This window comes from Coloeus monedula (assembly GCF_965178545.1).
Source record: "Coloeus monedula genome assembly, chromosome: Z".
Classification (NCBI taxonomy): Eukaryota; Metazoa; Chordata; class Aves; order Passeriformes; family Corvidae; genus Coloeus; species Coloeus monedula.
In genome coordinates this window covers 635,620-652,129 of record NC_138822.1, presented here as the reverse complement: position 1 = coordinate 652,129, position 16,510 = coordinate 635,620, and the positions used below count along the sequence as shown (strand labels likewise).

Here is a 16,510-nt window from a genome sequence, read left to right as displayed (position 1 = left end):
AAGTATGTTTTTCCTTTAGCTAGACAATGGCTTTTAGAAATTGACCAGAATGAATTAAACAGTTAAAATAAGTCTGTGCATAAAGCTCTGAGCAGGAGCACTAAAACAAACCCTACTGCAGACATCACTCAACTGCAGTTGCTGAAGAAATTAAATTTTAGGAAAGTTCTTTGTTAGTCAAAGTGCAGCAATGTTCCTAACTCACAGTAAAAGCCAGACCAGATTAACTACTTTTATGCTTCTGAAAATGTTATCTTCCTTCAGTCTGATCCCATTTAAAATAATTTAAGACTTATGGGCCAGATTTGCAAATCTGATGAGCTTCACTGGGAAAAATATGTCCAATAGCTGTGAAAATCTCAGCATTTACTAAAAAAGCATTACATTGGTCCTTACCTGATTCTGTAAAATTTCAAGATTTTTCATTGTTGTCCCATTAATTGTCATGTATTCAGTTTCACTAGACAACCGTTTGAAATTGCTGGGGAGAGGAATTTCAGATGTTATATCTTAAATTTGGGCACAGGCAGAACACTGAAACACTATCAGGTTTCTCACATTAGAGAACTCAACAGTTATGCAAACAAATTTTAAAAAGTCAAGTAGGAAATTAAAATCTGTTCAAATAAATAAAGGAACTGAACACTAATAACTTCTTTTAACTTTCTGCTTGGGAAAATAAAGTTTCAGACTCACTTCCCCATTTCCTACAATGACTCTGACAAAGCTCAGAACAAAATCCAGCCCTCCTGTTATCTAACCCTTTTCCACTAAATGGTTACTTTATTCAGTTTGTAATTTAGCAAGGATAGGACTAACAATTTATACTTTAAGAGTGGAACAGACTTTTAACACAAATCATCCTCAAAACATCATATTAAAATACATATTCATATTTTTTATCACTACTGAAAATTTAAACAGGCTGCAAGTGCAACTATGTAGGAAAACAGAAATAGGGGAGATTGAAACTATTTGATTTTGTTTTAATTATGTAATAACCATGACCAAAATTACCTGACTTTTGATACTCCTTCACAGAACCGGATGAGACCAACCCAAAGGTTGTGTTGCTTTATTTAATAAAATAATGGTATTAGGTGTGCAATCACATTAGATATAAAAATCATTTCAGCCTCAGACACACACATAGTAGTCAGGACCACGAAGTGCAATACCCTCACTAAATGCTTCTGACAAATCAAGTCATGATTGTCTGGGTTAATCATCCTGCTGACTGCCCTCTGCACAGAATCTAGGACACTCTTTGCTGGCTTAGACTAAGCAGAACCATTTGCTGGGCAATATTTAAAACTGTTTTCTTGACTTTCCACCATTTTTTTTTTCAGTGCATTGAATTTTAAACCCTCTGGAAAAGTACTGAATTCTCAACCTTTTCTGTTAGGCACACACAGCTGCATTGCTGCTACACTAAAAACAAGAACAGCACCAAAACTTTCAGAAACATGAAATATTCAAAAACTAATCTTATATATTTATGTTGTATGCAGGTGCTTGGGACTGCTACCAATTTTTTTCCTAAATAATGGGTCAAATTAGAAGTATTTTCCACAGAATTGTAAAAAAAGCAGATTCTACTGAGGGCCCTCAAGAAGTTTAATGACAGCTTGGAAGTACAGCTGACTCAGAACCGTACCCATAGTCATAATTATTCTGCTTTGTGTGCTATTTCAGAAACCAACGAAGTTGACCAGCAAAAGAAAACACTGGAAGCAAAACCAGCAACACTTTCCAAATTACACAATATTGTAAGCAACAAAACAATACTCCCTTTATTATCTTCAGTCACAACTGCTGATGCTGGCAAAAATTAATTAGGAATGGTTTCTACTTGAGTCCCACTCCCTGCATAAAACAACAAGTCCCATCTGGTGTTCCAAAAGCACCTTTCTACACCCAGGACTGACTGCAGTTTCCCTATTTGGCACTGCTCAAGCCTTTGGTCCCTTAAACCCAGCTGGGTGTTCCTTCCACCTCCTCTCAAAAGCCAAAGGGTGCTCCTGGGTCTTCCTGTCGCATCAGAGTTTCAGGATTGTGGATTTTACTGGCTCTGGTGCTCCCCCACCTCTCCTGGCTTCAGAGCACCTAGCACAGGACACACCCTGTTCACAGCAGGGCTGCCCAGGAACTCACTCTGTTCCACCACACAGTGGATTTACTCTACTTTCACAGTGTATTTACTCTTCTTTGACAGCGTATTTACTGTTCTCTCACAGTATATTTACAGTTCTTTCAGATCAGATAAGATGAAGTTGTTTTCATAGCATAAATTATGTGTGTCTTACATTTCCCAGGTGTTTTCTTTATCTGAGTTACTTCATCCTGCTATTAATCTTGGTAATTGAGAGTTTAGAGTATATGAGTAACAGTCAAGATCAACTGCAGGATATGCCCAACCAACAATTCTGCATGTCACAGAACATGTTTTGCTTCCACCCGCTCATCTTCCTTCAGCCTGGGATCAGCACTTGATAAAAATGTGAAAAAACCCCATGTTCTTTATAAGGTATTTAGAGACCAAATGGCAGAAGAAGGTTGTAAGTATCTATTAAGTCAGGGCTGGTTTTGCAGCAAAGGCCTCAGCATGATCCTTGTGTGAAATGCTAATGTGGTGCTATCAGCCCTCTCCTGCACTGCTGAAAGTGACCTTTCAGAAATCATTTTGACAGGATCACAAGGCCACAACTCCTCCTGTAGGTGACACTGTGACCCCAGTTTCAAAGAACTGACGTGCGACAGTCTCAAGTACTCAAACAGCACAAAACCCAAGTAATGGAAACAGCTGGCAAGTCCATAACAGAGGAGTGTGGCAAGGCAGGGTTACGTCAGCTCTGGGCTCAGAGAAAGGGAAAGAGTAAACAAACTCAAGCTTCTAGGAAGCTTTAGGAATCTTATAGGGACTACTCATGAGAATGAGGTTCCTACTCATAAAATTACTTTTTCGGAGTAGGACCACACGATGATGAGTATGAAAAGGTTACTGCTCTGCCTCAGGACAGCAAAGTACATCCTCAGACTTCAATCATTATGTGTTATTGGAGAAACTGGATCATCTTTGTCATTTTTTCAGTACTTAAGGGGGTTTATAAAAAAGAGTGAGAGCAACTTTCTACACAGGCGGTTACAACAAGAGGGAACAGCTTTAAACTAAGGAGAGATTTCGTTTTATGAAGGAATTGTTCCCTGGCAGGGTGGGCAGGCCCTGGCACAGGGTGCCCAGAGCAGCTGGGGCTGCCCCTGGATCCCTGCCAGTGCCCAAGGCCAGGCTGGACATTGGGGCTGGAGCAGCCTGGGACAGTGGGAGGTGTCCCTGCTCATGGCAGGGGTGGCACTGGATGGGCTTTAAAGTCCCTTCTGATCCAAAGCAGTCTGTGATTCTGGTATTTTGCCACTCAAGAAGCTTGCAGCGAATGGTGGTTTTATTGCTGTATTCATTATTTTCTCCACAGGTGATAATAAATATAGTTTCATACTTAGTATTTCAGCCTAAGTGAATGCACGTTATTTAGATAGGGAATTTTCAACTACTTTCCTTTTCCAAATCTCTAATGCTTCTGAGTGAAGCTGCAAGGCACCCTGAAAGCAACAGAATTTCTTTGCTCAATTACCTTTTACAGACCTCTAGAGATGCTGTCTTTTAGATCCCTAGGGCTGAATAAACCACAGAATGAACTTACACAGACAAGAAATGCAGGAATCCCTAAAAGCTTTAAGAAGTAAAAACAAGTCCCTCCATTTTTCAGGAGCATTAGTTTTCTTTATGTTTTCTTTAGGCTTCATACCAAAGACATTTACCACAATCTGTGTAGCAAAGGATGTCAAGCCCAGACTCTAATTAACCAGGTTTAAAGTCATTAGTGAGTATTTCCACAGGGCTAGAACTTCTGACCTGAATCCCTTTTTGTTTTGTGTATTATTTCCTGCATTTCTTTAAGTTCACCTATCTACAAAGTCTCTCTCTTCCATATCCAACACGCTGGAAAACACAGAGGTAAAACTGAAACACACCAAGACACTTTCTTCAGCAACTGCTATGCAAATAATGATTTTTCAAACAAAACTGGGTACTCGAATCTGCTTGAAAACCTCTCCTAGATGTGTACCAACTTCTTGACAAAAGCCTTTAATAAAGGTCTCTCCGTATGTAAAGGTATTAGAACACATTGATTCACAAAAACTTGTGCCATTCATTATTAAATCTATTTTTACTTGCTGCTGGAACTCTAAAGCAGCCTAGCCATACCTTCGAGTCCTGCAGTGGTAGAAATCTTTATTTCTGTGCAATATTTTGATGTTTTTAGGATCTTAAAAGTAGATTTAAAAGCTTCATCTACATATTAGAGCAAAACCTGTTTCCCCCCACCAATGAGGATTCCTTGATTTATATGATATTTCATTACTCTTCCTACTAAACTGAAATGGAACTTGTTTCCAGTTGGGAGAAGAGTGTTTGTCCAAAGGCGGTACAGAGGTGCAATGAATTCTTCTGTCATTCTTCCTATCAAACAGGTCTTCTTCATCCAGCTCTGTGACACATTAACAGACTGAAAACTACCTCACAGCTCCATCCTCATGCTCTCTGACTCATCTGTACATGCTCAGTGACCTGAATTCTTCAAGGAATTTTAAGTTACTTGACACTGCAATGGAAGTTCTTTCTCTTCTATTTCCTAATTGAGGAGATTCATGAGCCTGACATAATTTGCTTAAAAGTCTTTCAGTTTTCAGTATTTAGATAGCATTTCACTGGCATTAGGAAAATACTGAAGTTGAGTTTGCCTCAATATTTGGCTCACTTTGTTGATGCCCATGACACACTACAAACAGCAAGTGGAACTCAATACTGGGTAGCCAGAGCATAAAGGCTTTAGAAATAAACACAGCAGGATCCAAGCTCCTGACCACAAGTTATCTCAAAAAATGTTATTTTATTTCTCCACAGAACATCACCAAAATATTAAATATTTCTTTGCCTTTTCACTCAGATGCTCACACATTACCCAGAAATCCATTAGAGCAACCTTCAGCAGGCAAATGTCGATGCCAAGATTTAGTTTTCCTTCCCAGTCTATAATGTACTTGATTTTAGGATGCAGCTGTTACAAATGTGACTGACTGCTGCTACAGAAGCCTCCACATAATTACATTTGTCCTCTGCTACTGAATTACTTCTACATAAAAGATGGATTTCACATTTTCTCCAGCTGAAAGAACATTCACCTCCCGTGTGATTGCACACAGGCCATTGTGACAGCAGTGACCCACGAGCTGACCACGAAATGGCATTTTCTTGGAACTCATTTTCTTCCTCAGAAACTCTACAAGGTTTCTCCACCTATGCCAGCATATTAAAAAAAATAAATAAATAACAAAAAAAGGCAGTCAAAGAGGATAATCAGGCACACCACAGGGCTGGAACACACAGATCAGCACACCCCTTGAGGGATCAGCAGGGGAGATGCCACAGGAATTCTCTCCTCATTAGGTCTGTATGCACATCAAATTTTTTGTTAACATTTAAATACAGCTTGGAAAGAAGAGCAACCTAAGGAAAAAAATCCATCCCAAAATTCAGAATACATGTATAATTCCCAAATGTTTTAGTGGACACCTGAAAAAGTGTTTAAAAAGTGTTTAAAGCTGCCACCAGCAGTGGATTTTTTAAATGCAGCTGGTAATCTAAACTGGCAATGTAGGGAGCCCTTCAAAATTAGGCTTCAAACTCTCAGAATCTCATACCACATGTGAATGGTCTACAAATGACATGACATATTTCTAAGTTTCCAGTCTGCAGCCAGACTGACTTTATGAAATCCTGCCTACTTATGGGACAGAGGAATACTGAGACAACTGGGAGAATATTTTACAGAGGATCCACGACAGATAAAGCTGTTTTATTTAATAGGCCTCAATGATATCTTCAAAGCTAAGCCAGGTAGGACAGCAATGTTTTATACTTGTGCAGAACAGGATATGAGAAGCTTTAGCAGCGACACCTTTCCATTTTCATTTGATTCCACCTGCATAATCCTGTCACAAATCTTGAGTACTCATCTGAGCATATCTAATAAACCCAAGGGTTGGGATTACTTAAGAGGTGACAAGATTATATCCATGTCTGTGTGGTTTTGCAGTAACTTTGCACAAATGGTGGTGGTCTAGCGACAGTTTTTGTCATGATCCTTCTCCCCACTCCTACTTACCACTGAGTCCAGCCAAGGGATTTTCCAGAAAGCCAGGATGCATTAAATGCCCGTTTTCTTTAAAACTGATACCTCGATTCAACATCTCAAGCAGATCTGCTGAGTACTGCCTGAGCATTACAACATGCTAGTTTATACCTGCCTCCAGAGCTTTAGAAAGGAAACATTATTTACACGCTGCTGGCAAACTGCAACGACATCTGCAAAGCTAAGTTGCAACAGCAATTTATTTTTTTTTAAAGCTGCCCAAAAAAAGCCCTACATGTTGGTTACACAGTAAAACTGAGGTTGAGATGTGACAGCTGATACAAACATGCTTAAAAGTTTTCTCCCTGGTATCTACCAGTTTTTGCACCTTGTTTGTTCTCAGTAACACTTGGCAGTAGTACATGCTCATTCACATCACTAACAGTAATGTCTACACAAACATACTTCATAAACATTTTCATGAAACACCACTCAAAGAAACCACTTGATTCTTTCAGTTCTGATTAGGAAATCACATGTAAGGTGTAATTTTTACAAAGACTATGTTTATCACTAGCAGGTTTTTCATTACAATCAGGGACATTGTCTGCTAAAACTTGCAAGAAGTGGTGCTTTGAATTGGAAGTTTATATAAGGCAACTTACCTTGGATTGTAAAGCATCTTTTCCAAATTAAATTCTTTGAGATATGCAATTACTGCTGCCAGAGAGCAAATAACAGGCTTATCCAAGCTTAGTATTACAGATAGTTTTTGAGGACCTAAAAAAAAAATTCTTCTTGTTAAATGCTTACATTCTGGTTAACTCACTGTCTGTTACTAATATATTGTAGAAAAAGCATAATCTGCTTTTCAATTTATTCTGATAGAAATCTGTGATGTATGTAAAGTGCCTTATGAGATCCGTAAACCAACTCAGAGCAAGGCTCCAAAATAACACTTATGGTTCCAAATAATGCAGAACATTGCCACAGTGTAAACACATTACGAAACAGAAAACATTTGACTCCATGGGTTTTTCTTCATAAAAATGATTAACTGTTGGCATAACAAACTTCTAAAGATACAAACTAAGAATGGAATTCTGACATCTCCATTTCTGTGCTCAGTGCTCTACTACAGTGCCTCTTCCAGCTGCAACAACACAAGAACTCACTCCACAACACCACAACATAAACTGGCATTTTTAAAAACCCACGCAGTTCAGTTTTTCTGGGGATGTCCTCCTGTTCTCAGAGAACACATACAAGAACTTTAGAACTTAGTAACAAGAATGTTACTCCTATCTTCAAAGGGACAAGAAGGAGGACCCAGGAAATGCCCAGCCAGGCACCTCCATCCCTGGAAAGGTGAAGGGACAGGTGGCTCTGGAGGTCATCACTAAGCATGCAGAAGGAAAGGTCATCAGGAGTGGCCAGCAGGGATTCACCAAGGGGACACTGTGCTTGAGAGAGCTGGGCAGAGAGAAACCTAATGAAGTTCAACAAGGGCAAGTACAGGTCCTGCACCAAGGGAGGAATAACCCCAAGTACCAGAACAGATTGGGAATGACCTACAAGAGACCAGCTCTGTGGAGAAGGACATGGGGGTACTGGTGAATGACAAGTTCACTGTGAGCTGACAGAGTGCCCCTAGGGGCCAGGAGGGCCAGTGGGATCCTGGAGTGCATCAGGAAGAGTACAGCCAACAGGTCAGGGAGGGGATCCTGCCCCTCTGGCCTGGCCAGGTGAGGCTACATCTGGAATGCTGTGTTCAGTTCTGGGCTCCATACTTCCAGAAAGACAATGAGTTGCTGCAGAGGGTCCAGCAGAGGACATAAAGATGATAAGAGGCTGGAGCATCTCTTATGAGGAGAGACTGGGAGCTGAGCCTGTTTAGTCTAAAGAAGAGAAGACTTAGAGGGGATCTCGTCAATCCATAGAAATACCTCAAAGGGTTGTCAAAGGATGGTGCCAGACTCTCTTCAATGGTGTCCTGTGACAGGATGGGGAGCAGTGGCCATAAAATAAACCACACCAAGCTCCAGCCCAGCAGGAGGAAGAGCTTGTGTCCATGGAGGGGCAGAGGCCTGGAACAGCTGCCCAGGGAGGGCCTGGAGTGTCCCCCTCTGGAGACATCCCAAACCCCCCAGACAAAGGTTCCAGGGGACCCTGGCTGGGGTTGGGGGCTTGGGCTGGATGATCTCCAGAGAACTATTTCAGCCCTAGATATCCTGGGATTCTGTGAACTTGAAGAAACATTTCAGATGCTGAGTAATCCCCCTCAGCTGCTATATATCTTCAAATTTAAAACTGTCTAAACACACACCTTCAAGTTACGAAAAAAAGTAATGGTTGGCCTGTATTCATTTCTATTTAAATAACGTTCCTTTTCCTCCAAGCTCAAAATAAAATCCCACTGTGCAAAAATTAAGCAGAGGTGGCCAAAAGCCTGCACGGATGTAAAGGCTAATAGGATGCATGATTCAAAGATATTTGGAATAAAAGACCTGTAATGTCAGGCACTTATTTTGCATAAAAATCTGAATTACATACCTGTAGTACCAGGCACTTCTTTTGCATAGAAGTCAGTAACCCTCTGGAAAGCATGGCTGTACTCAAAATTGAGGTTTTCCATCCTTTCTATCCTAATTCTGTCATCCTGTAACCTGCAAAGAAAAAATATTTGACATTCAGTTTTTTACGTTCCCTCCATGAAGAACACTGAAGGAGGTTGCAAAGGTGCACTCTCCTTTGTCTTTGCTTTGTTAAGAGTTGAACGGGTAAAGAATGAAGAGATGAGCTATTAAAGTGGGTTGAGAACATTTCCAAGTGTGGTGTGTTTTTTTAAGTGTTTCTTCCAACCTCTGTAAAAGTGCAAACAAAGCAAACCCAAACAGCAGCAAGCCCACCCAAAAGAGACTGCAAGACGTGGTCTAGCACACCTGCAAGGTAGAGCAAACATGCCTTCACCAATCCTAACAAGTATTTGCCTTATCTCTTCTTAAAGGCTTCTGATGATCAAGCTATTCTCCTATGCTATCTGTCACCATATTTAATTATCCTTTGTCTTGGAAGACTTTGTTCCATGCTGTAGAACTGAAGGGCTGGATTTCTTTTAGGTTTTGTGCAGTCAAGCCAGTCAAGGATGTTATTACTGATAACCAACTCCTGCCAGCATATCAGCAGTTCCTCCCAGTTTAACAACAGCAGCAAACATAGCAAACTGTACAAGATGCAGCATTTCTACACTGGCTGCTTTTCCTAATGGGTTGCTGAAATTAAGATTGGATGCTGCTTTACCATTTCAATTTGCACAGCTGTTAATAAGCATTAAACAGATATGCTGGTTAAAAAAGCACAAGAAGAACACAGGGTGCCTCAGCCACCCTGGAGCACAGTTACACAGCTACAGCGTGAACCAGGGGCCAGGAGAAAGCTCCAGGAAAAAGACACACACAAAACCTACTCAGCCTCAGTGTTTTCACTCTCAAACCCCCACGGGATGTGAATTAACCAAGTGCTTTGAGAAGCCTGGAATTACACCAGTGAGAGGGGCTGTGTAGCTATTACAGCATGGAGATTAATCAATACCCGTTTTGCAGGGCTTTTCAGCTTCACAGGAAAAAACAGACAGATTTTCTGCCTTACATTCAACATACTCCCACCTGAACGGAACAACATATCTCTGGGGCCCAGCTCTTAAAAATGAGAGTTAATTTCCACAACCTGTGTCAAACTAACCAGGACATGCTCAGTGATCTTCTCCCTGCCTTCGTTTTACCTGACTGATCCAATTAATTTTCCAGTCTTTATACTCTCTGGGAGTCCCCTCTCCCCAGCCCTTCTCAGAATGAGCAACCATTCTTAAAGCAAAGGAAAATACCAACACCAAGCAGCTGTTTTCTTCCTTGCCTTTCTGCACTCGCTCCAACCCTCACCAATCATCTGCTCTACCACATTTCAGCCCTTTTGCTGAATTAGCATGTGCTTCACTGCAGCCTTGTGCAAAAACATCCCTTCAGCACTACACTGCTCGTGATGTGATGTATGGTACGTAGAGGTCAGCAGAGCACAAACCTTTGAGTCAGCCTTAAAAGACAGAAGGGCCCTTCTGCTGACCATCTGTAAGGACTTAGAGAAATATTTTTAAACGAAGATTTTATTTTTAATTTCTACCTCTTTATGTTTTCATAGCAATGGCTACAGAAAAGCAAGGCTTAACAAGGTCTGCAGAGCTAATTTTTAGAATGAAAAGTCAAAAAGGAAGGCTTTGGGGTGTGTTTCACTGGATGGTTCATGCCACACCTGCTTGTTTTCTTAAGTTTAAACATCAATTGGTGTTGTTTTCCTTAATGTATTTGTGATTTTATTCCCTTTTATAACCAAATTTATCCAACTCCTGAGCATAAACTCTGGAATATGATAGTTACAATCAATATAGGTTGAGGAATGTCTTACAGTATTTTTCTTTGTCAGCTCTATGAATGGGAAACATTTAAAATTATTCATTAATTTAAAATTATTAACTCAGTGATCTGCAAAGATCTTCAAATATTTTAATATTTGTATTCTAGATACAGCAACATCAAATATATGTATGACATTCTGACTATCGAAGAGTATGCACCTGATATTCTAGATAAAGTGAAAAATGGGAAGCTACAGATTCCATGTGTGGAAAAAACTAAACTATTATCAAGATGTATAAAAACAAAGCTTGCAGCAGCAGGTTTTCATGTGTGTCCTTTGTGCAGCAAGATGATCACCCAAAGGCCATCTTCCTGATTACAGGCAGGCTGATATGTCGATGTTTATTTTATCTCTCCAGCTACCAGTGCCTATTTAAATCACAAGTCAATTTGCCATCAACTTCTGTAAACATCACTCTTGTCAGAGCCCCCAAATGAGCTGCAGTTCAACTCATCTCGTGCCTCCCTGATACCCTCCCAGCTCCCTGAAAACAAGCCATGCTCTCAGTCCCTGGCATGACAAGGCTCCTCAGAGATCAACTCAACCTCTCAAGGGTCCCTCACCTCCCCTGCCCAGTCCTTCTGCACCTCCTGAACTGGACACTAAGTGACCAGGGAGCTTTGGGGGTTCCAGCTGCCAGCTGAGGGTACAGAAGGACCCGCAGTGCCCCTCATCAGAATCCCTGCTCCTCCCGCACGCTGGGATTTGATGCAGAGCTGTTCCTCCTCACAAGATGAGTACTAAAGTTGCTCAAGGAGATGACCATCACCCACAGCCAAGGATCTGAAACCACAGTGCAACCACAGACAGATGCATAAAGGATGGGATGCTAAAACACACAGTTACACACAGAGAGTAATCATGTAATAATGTGACATGCACGTCCTAACCTACACTGTTCTATGATTCTGTTACCAGAGGGACTAATCTATCAGTCACCCTGCTGGCAAAGTGAAAAAGGACCAGCACTGCTGCGTTTATTTCCTCTACTTATCTGACAATCCAATGCATCCACTTAAAATTCATTGTTTACCAAGTGCATAGGAAAAATAATTGAAAGAGATCTCTCAGTTTGGATGGGTAAGTCTCTTAAGAAAAACATTTATAAAAATGCTAGAAGCTAAAAGAAAACAACACAAAACTAATTTACTGAAACTGACTCAAGATATCTAAAACATAATAAAATCTTTTACTGAGAATGAGCTTGCTTTAAGCAGGAGAGCTAACTGCAGTTTGCTGAATGAAGCAGGAATCACCTCACTGCTGCTCTTCAATTCACAATAAACAGGCATAACGTGAATAAAGACTCACTGCAAAACAGACACGTCCAAACTGAGTTTTCTTAAAGCTCAGGAAGTCCTCCTAAGGAAAACAAGTAACTGCAGAATTTTATCTTTCAGCTACTATCCTGCCACGCCCATTATGCTTTAGGGCATTCAAATGCAGGGGGGCATGGACCAAAATTTCAGTGTACAGCCCTGTATCACAACACAAGGACATCAATGATGCAGAATGTGGGAAGGTGTCTGCTCCTAAAATTTAGGATGCAATTTTTTCTTCTGATGCTAAGCACAGATCCGTTAAGCACAAATAATTTATTTAAATTTTTCCTATACAATTTATTTAAACTGATCTTTTCTCTGCATTTCTCATAGTTTATTCTGCTGGGATGACCAGTGTGTCACTGCAGGGAAAAAATGCCAGCACTGCCCAGCAGGGCAAGGCAACCTGAATGTATTAGTCCTTTCAGAAACCCAAGCACATCATGTCACCTTCCCTTACCAATATGCTTGGCAGAAATTGCATTTCCTTTACTTGTCATCACTGTGTTACCTTTGTTATCCAGCCACTCTTAGCTCGGGGGCTGAGTGTGTCTGTGGGATTGGAGAACAACCACCCCCCTCCTTTTTTGGTGAATCCTGGCATGGAGCTCCAGCAGCCTCTCTTGCAAAGCCCGAAGGACATTTTCAAGCAGTTGTTCTTTTGGCACCAAGCACGCACATTTTTAGAAGCACAGCTTTTTCTCCTGTCAGAGTCAAGTACTTCCCCACATTTGCTCTGAGCAGCCTTCAGATGCCAGAGATGGAGACTGCTGTTGCAAGAAAGCAGCACAGTCACCTTCTCTGAGTAGCTGATACAAATCACTGCTGTCCATGAAAACCAAAAAATCACCACATGGATGTTACGTTATATAGCACAGATCACCCCACGGGACCTCCAGCTTCCAAAATGCTCCATCCCAAACCCTTCCTGAATGTCAGAAGCTGCTGAAAAGCCCAGAAGCAACCCTGACACTCTTTAAAATATCCGTATACACATACATGTATATCTACTTACATGCATATGTATCTTACATACAGATATACACACACAGAGAAAAACTTGAGGAAAACTCCTTGCTTGCCATTTTCTGTCCAAACTACCAACACTTCTCAACACATTTTCTGATTTTCTCAGGAAGAACTACATCTGAAAAGAACTCCAACCACACTGACAAGCCTGGAACTCAGGAATTTGAAGGAAACATTCTTTTAGCTTTAGGAACTCAGAGGCAGGAGCTGCCAAAGAAATGAAGGAAGGAGGTTATGAGAAAAGCAAAGGGCAGAGGGCTGTGCAGGCTCTGTATGACACTGCATCCCTTCTGTGAGGGCAGAATTAGGCAGCACGGGACAAAACACAAGCACAGTTGTACTGCAGCAGTTTCCGCATCCACAAATAGACACAAATCTTCTTCAGGCTCCTTCCATCTGCCTGTCTGAAGAATGGGATGAGACACACTGCACTCATGTCTCAGAAAGTAGAAGAGATCAAGAAGTGCTAGGAAACTATTTCTTAGCACCTAGGAAAATCCAGGATGAGCAACAGTCAACACTGAAAAAAGACACTCCCACCACATCAATTTAATTTCCCTCAAGTGCAGAGGAGCGGATTCTGTGGACAGAGAAGACGCAGATCCTGTACCTGCTTGATCTCAGGGAGGTTATTTCACACTGTTTCACACGTCCTCACAGCTGATCTGCACAGCATGATTCACAGGGAAGTGCTCTTACAGAACGGGCCCACACAGGCTGGAGAGCAGCACTCAGGGGCTCCCTGTGGAAATGAGGTGAGTGCTCTGCACAGCTCCATCAGCTCAGCACTGCCCTGCTGCTCCAGGCACCACTCACAAAGGCAGTGCCAGAGAGGAAACCCCAGCCCACTCAAATGTGCTGTGAGGCTGACGTGGCCGCAAGCAGTGTTAGAAAACCTGACTCTAAACGTGGCAGAGAAATTACCTAAAAAGCACCCATTTTCTCCATCATGTACGGCTGTGAACAAACACATGGAGGGATAAACAAAGCCCTAACCTCTAATGAAGAAGTTCTTTCCATTCAATATCCCAAGCATGTAGAGTTTGCTGCAAAGTGACAGCACAGAGCAGGCCCCATGCAGTGACCAGCACTACTTAGAGGACACTGCAGTGCCTTGTGCAGGCATCAGATCACAGCTCCTCAGAGCCAGCACAGTATCTCACCACACCTCAGCTACAATGACTTTCCTCTGTGTTTTGCAGGCGCTATACAGAACATGATGCTGGGAGGATGCAGCTCACACTGCTTTGGTGCCATCAGGAGCCTGGACCAATCTGCAATGTGATTGTCCCACGTGGACCATCACATGCACCTCCACCTGCACCCCAACAGAGATGTGCTACTGACAGCCTGGTAAACGAGCTGCACAAGTTTGTCCCCAAAATCAGTGGTTCCTCCATTCAGGATTATGCCAAACAGCAAAAATTGCTCTTCTTGCAGGGCTTCAGACAAATTAAACAAAACAAAAAAAACCATACCAAACCAAATCAAAACCAAACCAACAGCAATGGAAAAAATCAAATAGCAACAAAATCCAACCAACCACAAACAAACAAACAAAGGCAACAAGAACATCACAAAACAAAACACAGGCAAACCTAATAGCTGTCATATTGCATGCAGTAATGCTCTTTCTGTTAAACCCCACCGAGGAAAAATAGCTGTTTCTGAATCCAAGTGGGAGTGAGGAGGGAGTGAGGACACAGAGCCAATCATTTGCTCACAACATCTTGGGATTATCCCTATGGGCAAATCCAAGTCTTTCTACGTATGTGTATCTATACAACAAAGATGAAAAATGCACTGGTGACGAATGAAACTCCACATGTATGCTGTATATCATAAAATCAGGCGTGGAAGGCTCCTCCCCAGCTCTCTTTGTTGTACCTCGCTGACAGACCATGAAACATGAGCCCTACACTGTGCTTTTGGGATCGTTTTCTAATTCCAAGCCCCCCTCTCCCTCTTTTTGTCCTCAAGGATGGAGCATTTCATATGCTTGTGTTTCCCAAGTTTTTGCCAAGTAGTAAATAAAATGTTCATTACCTGTGTTCTTTCCCATCAGATAGGGTCATTTTCTGTATTTACTTTCAGTGTGGGTCTTAAATTTCACACAATGTACAGCTGGACAAGCAAACTTTATAAAAAGGAAGTAATTACTCATTTAATTCAACACTAGCTCTTACCATTGTGTCTGGTCTCAATTGCTTAGCAGCTGCAGCTGTGTGCATGTCCACACCACTGCACCTACTGACTGCCATAGCACCACTCTTCCTATCCCCACTGCTTCCTCTGCAATGGCTGTAGAGCCTCCCTGACCCTGCACCAAGCAATGGGAGCATTCTGTGCCAGAAAAAATTCATGGTGGGAGGAAGAAAACACAACTTCTTGCTGGCTTAGCACGGTTAAATAACTCAGCAACAGCAAAGTGAAAAGATGGTGACGGTGACAGGACCAGAGCAGTCATTATGGGAAAATACAGAAGGTTGTCACCAGACAGTTTTAGGAGCACTGGCTTATTGTCTCAGGATTGCAGCACAGTCCTGTTCCAGCCCTCTCTATGGCCAGAAGCTTTATTTCACTATTTGCAGTGGCTCACTGCAAGACTGCAAGGGGAGAAGACTCACTCCTCAGAGATCTCCACCGTCCAGCCCTGCTGCCTCCTGCGCCTCCAGGTTTCTCTGTTTTCTTTCCTTAACAACTTGACTGTGATGGTCAGCGAGGACCACAGGAGCAGAGCCAGGCACCCCAGAGAGAGCACTGGGGTGCAGCTGTGCAGCCCCCGGGTGGGCAGGGCTCCAGCAAGGTGACCTCCCTGAGGTACAAGCGCCTGTCCCTGCAGGGACAGAGGTGCTGGAGGAGCAGAGCCAGCCCCAGGTCAGGCCCAAGTGAATCTGGCAATGCAGCACCACAGAAAGCTGCAGCGGGCTGGAGCTGCAGCCTGGGCTGCCAGAGCAGCAGGGACAGTGGCACAGCTCCCTGCTGGCACAGCCACATGCCAGGACACTGCCCACAAAAACATCTGGTACAGCAGCCACTCAATACTGTTTTAATTTCTTTTTGAATTACCAAACCTTTTAGAAGCCCCAAAAGGGCCTTCTAAAAGCAAGTCTACACCACCAGACAATAGGTTGGCAGACAGAAAAGCTGAGTACTACACATTATATAACCAAAAAATATTACCACCTTACCTTGCATCATTTAGGAGGGAAAAAAAAAAACTTTCAGGTGCCTCAGAAGTATAACCAATAAATTAAACAGTAAGAATAGTGTGACTAAAAGAAACCAAAAACGTCTGGACAGGCAGAGCAAAGAAAAAGATGACAGAATAGCTTGGAAAGAACTAGTTTTGAAACTCTAATACAAAACTGTGGACTATCACCTCGTTCTAAACAGCAGCATTTCTACCACCTCTTAAGAACCCCACAGCTCCATCAGCGTATCACACACCTTCCCAAAGTGAATGCACAGCTCTGTGTTTCACAAGGACACGTGTTG

General features: G+C 42.2%; 1 protein-coding gene across 2 annotated transcripts in view; it reads right to left on the bottom strand.

Annotated features, from left to right (window-relative positions):
- The window catches only part of MSH3 (mutS homolog 3), an 89,485-nt gene that overhangs the window by 48,367 nt on the left and 24,608 nt on the right, over positions 1 to 16,510 (bottom strand). For both annotated transcript variants that reach the window (XM_082301435.1, XM_082301436.1), the window contains exons 9-11: positions 8,745 to 8,857; positions 6,857 to 6,971; positions 397 to 481 (exon numbers count right to left, since the gene is read on the bottom strand). In XM_082301435.1, the coding sequence (XP_082157561.1) occupies positions 397 to 481; positions 6,857 to 6,971; positions 8,745 to 8,857 (313 nt within the window). The remainder of the gene's footprint in view (positions 1 to 396; positions 482 to 6,856; positions 6,972 to 8,744; positions 8,858 to 16,510) is intronic.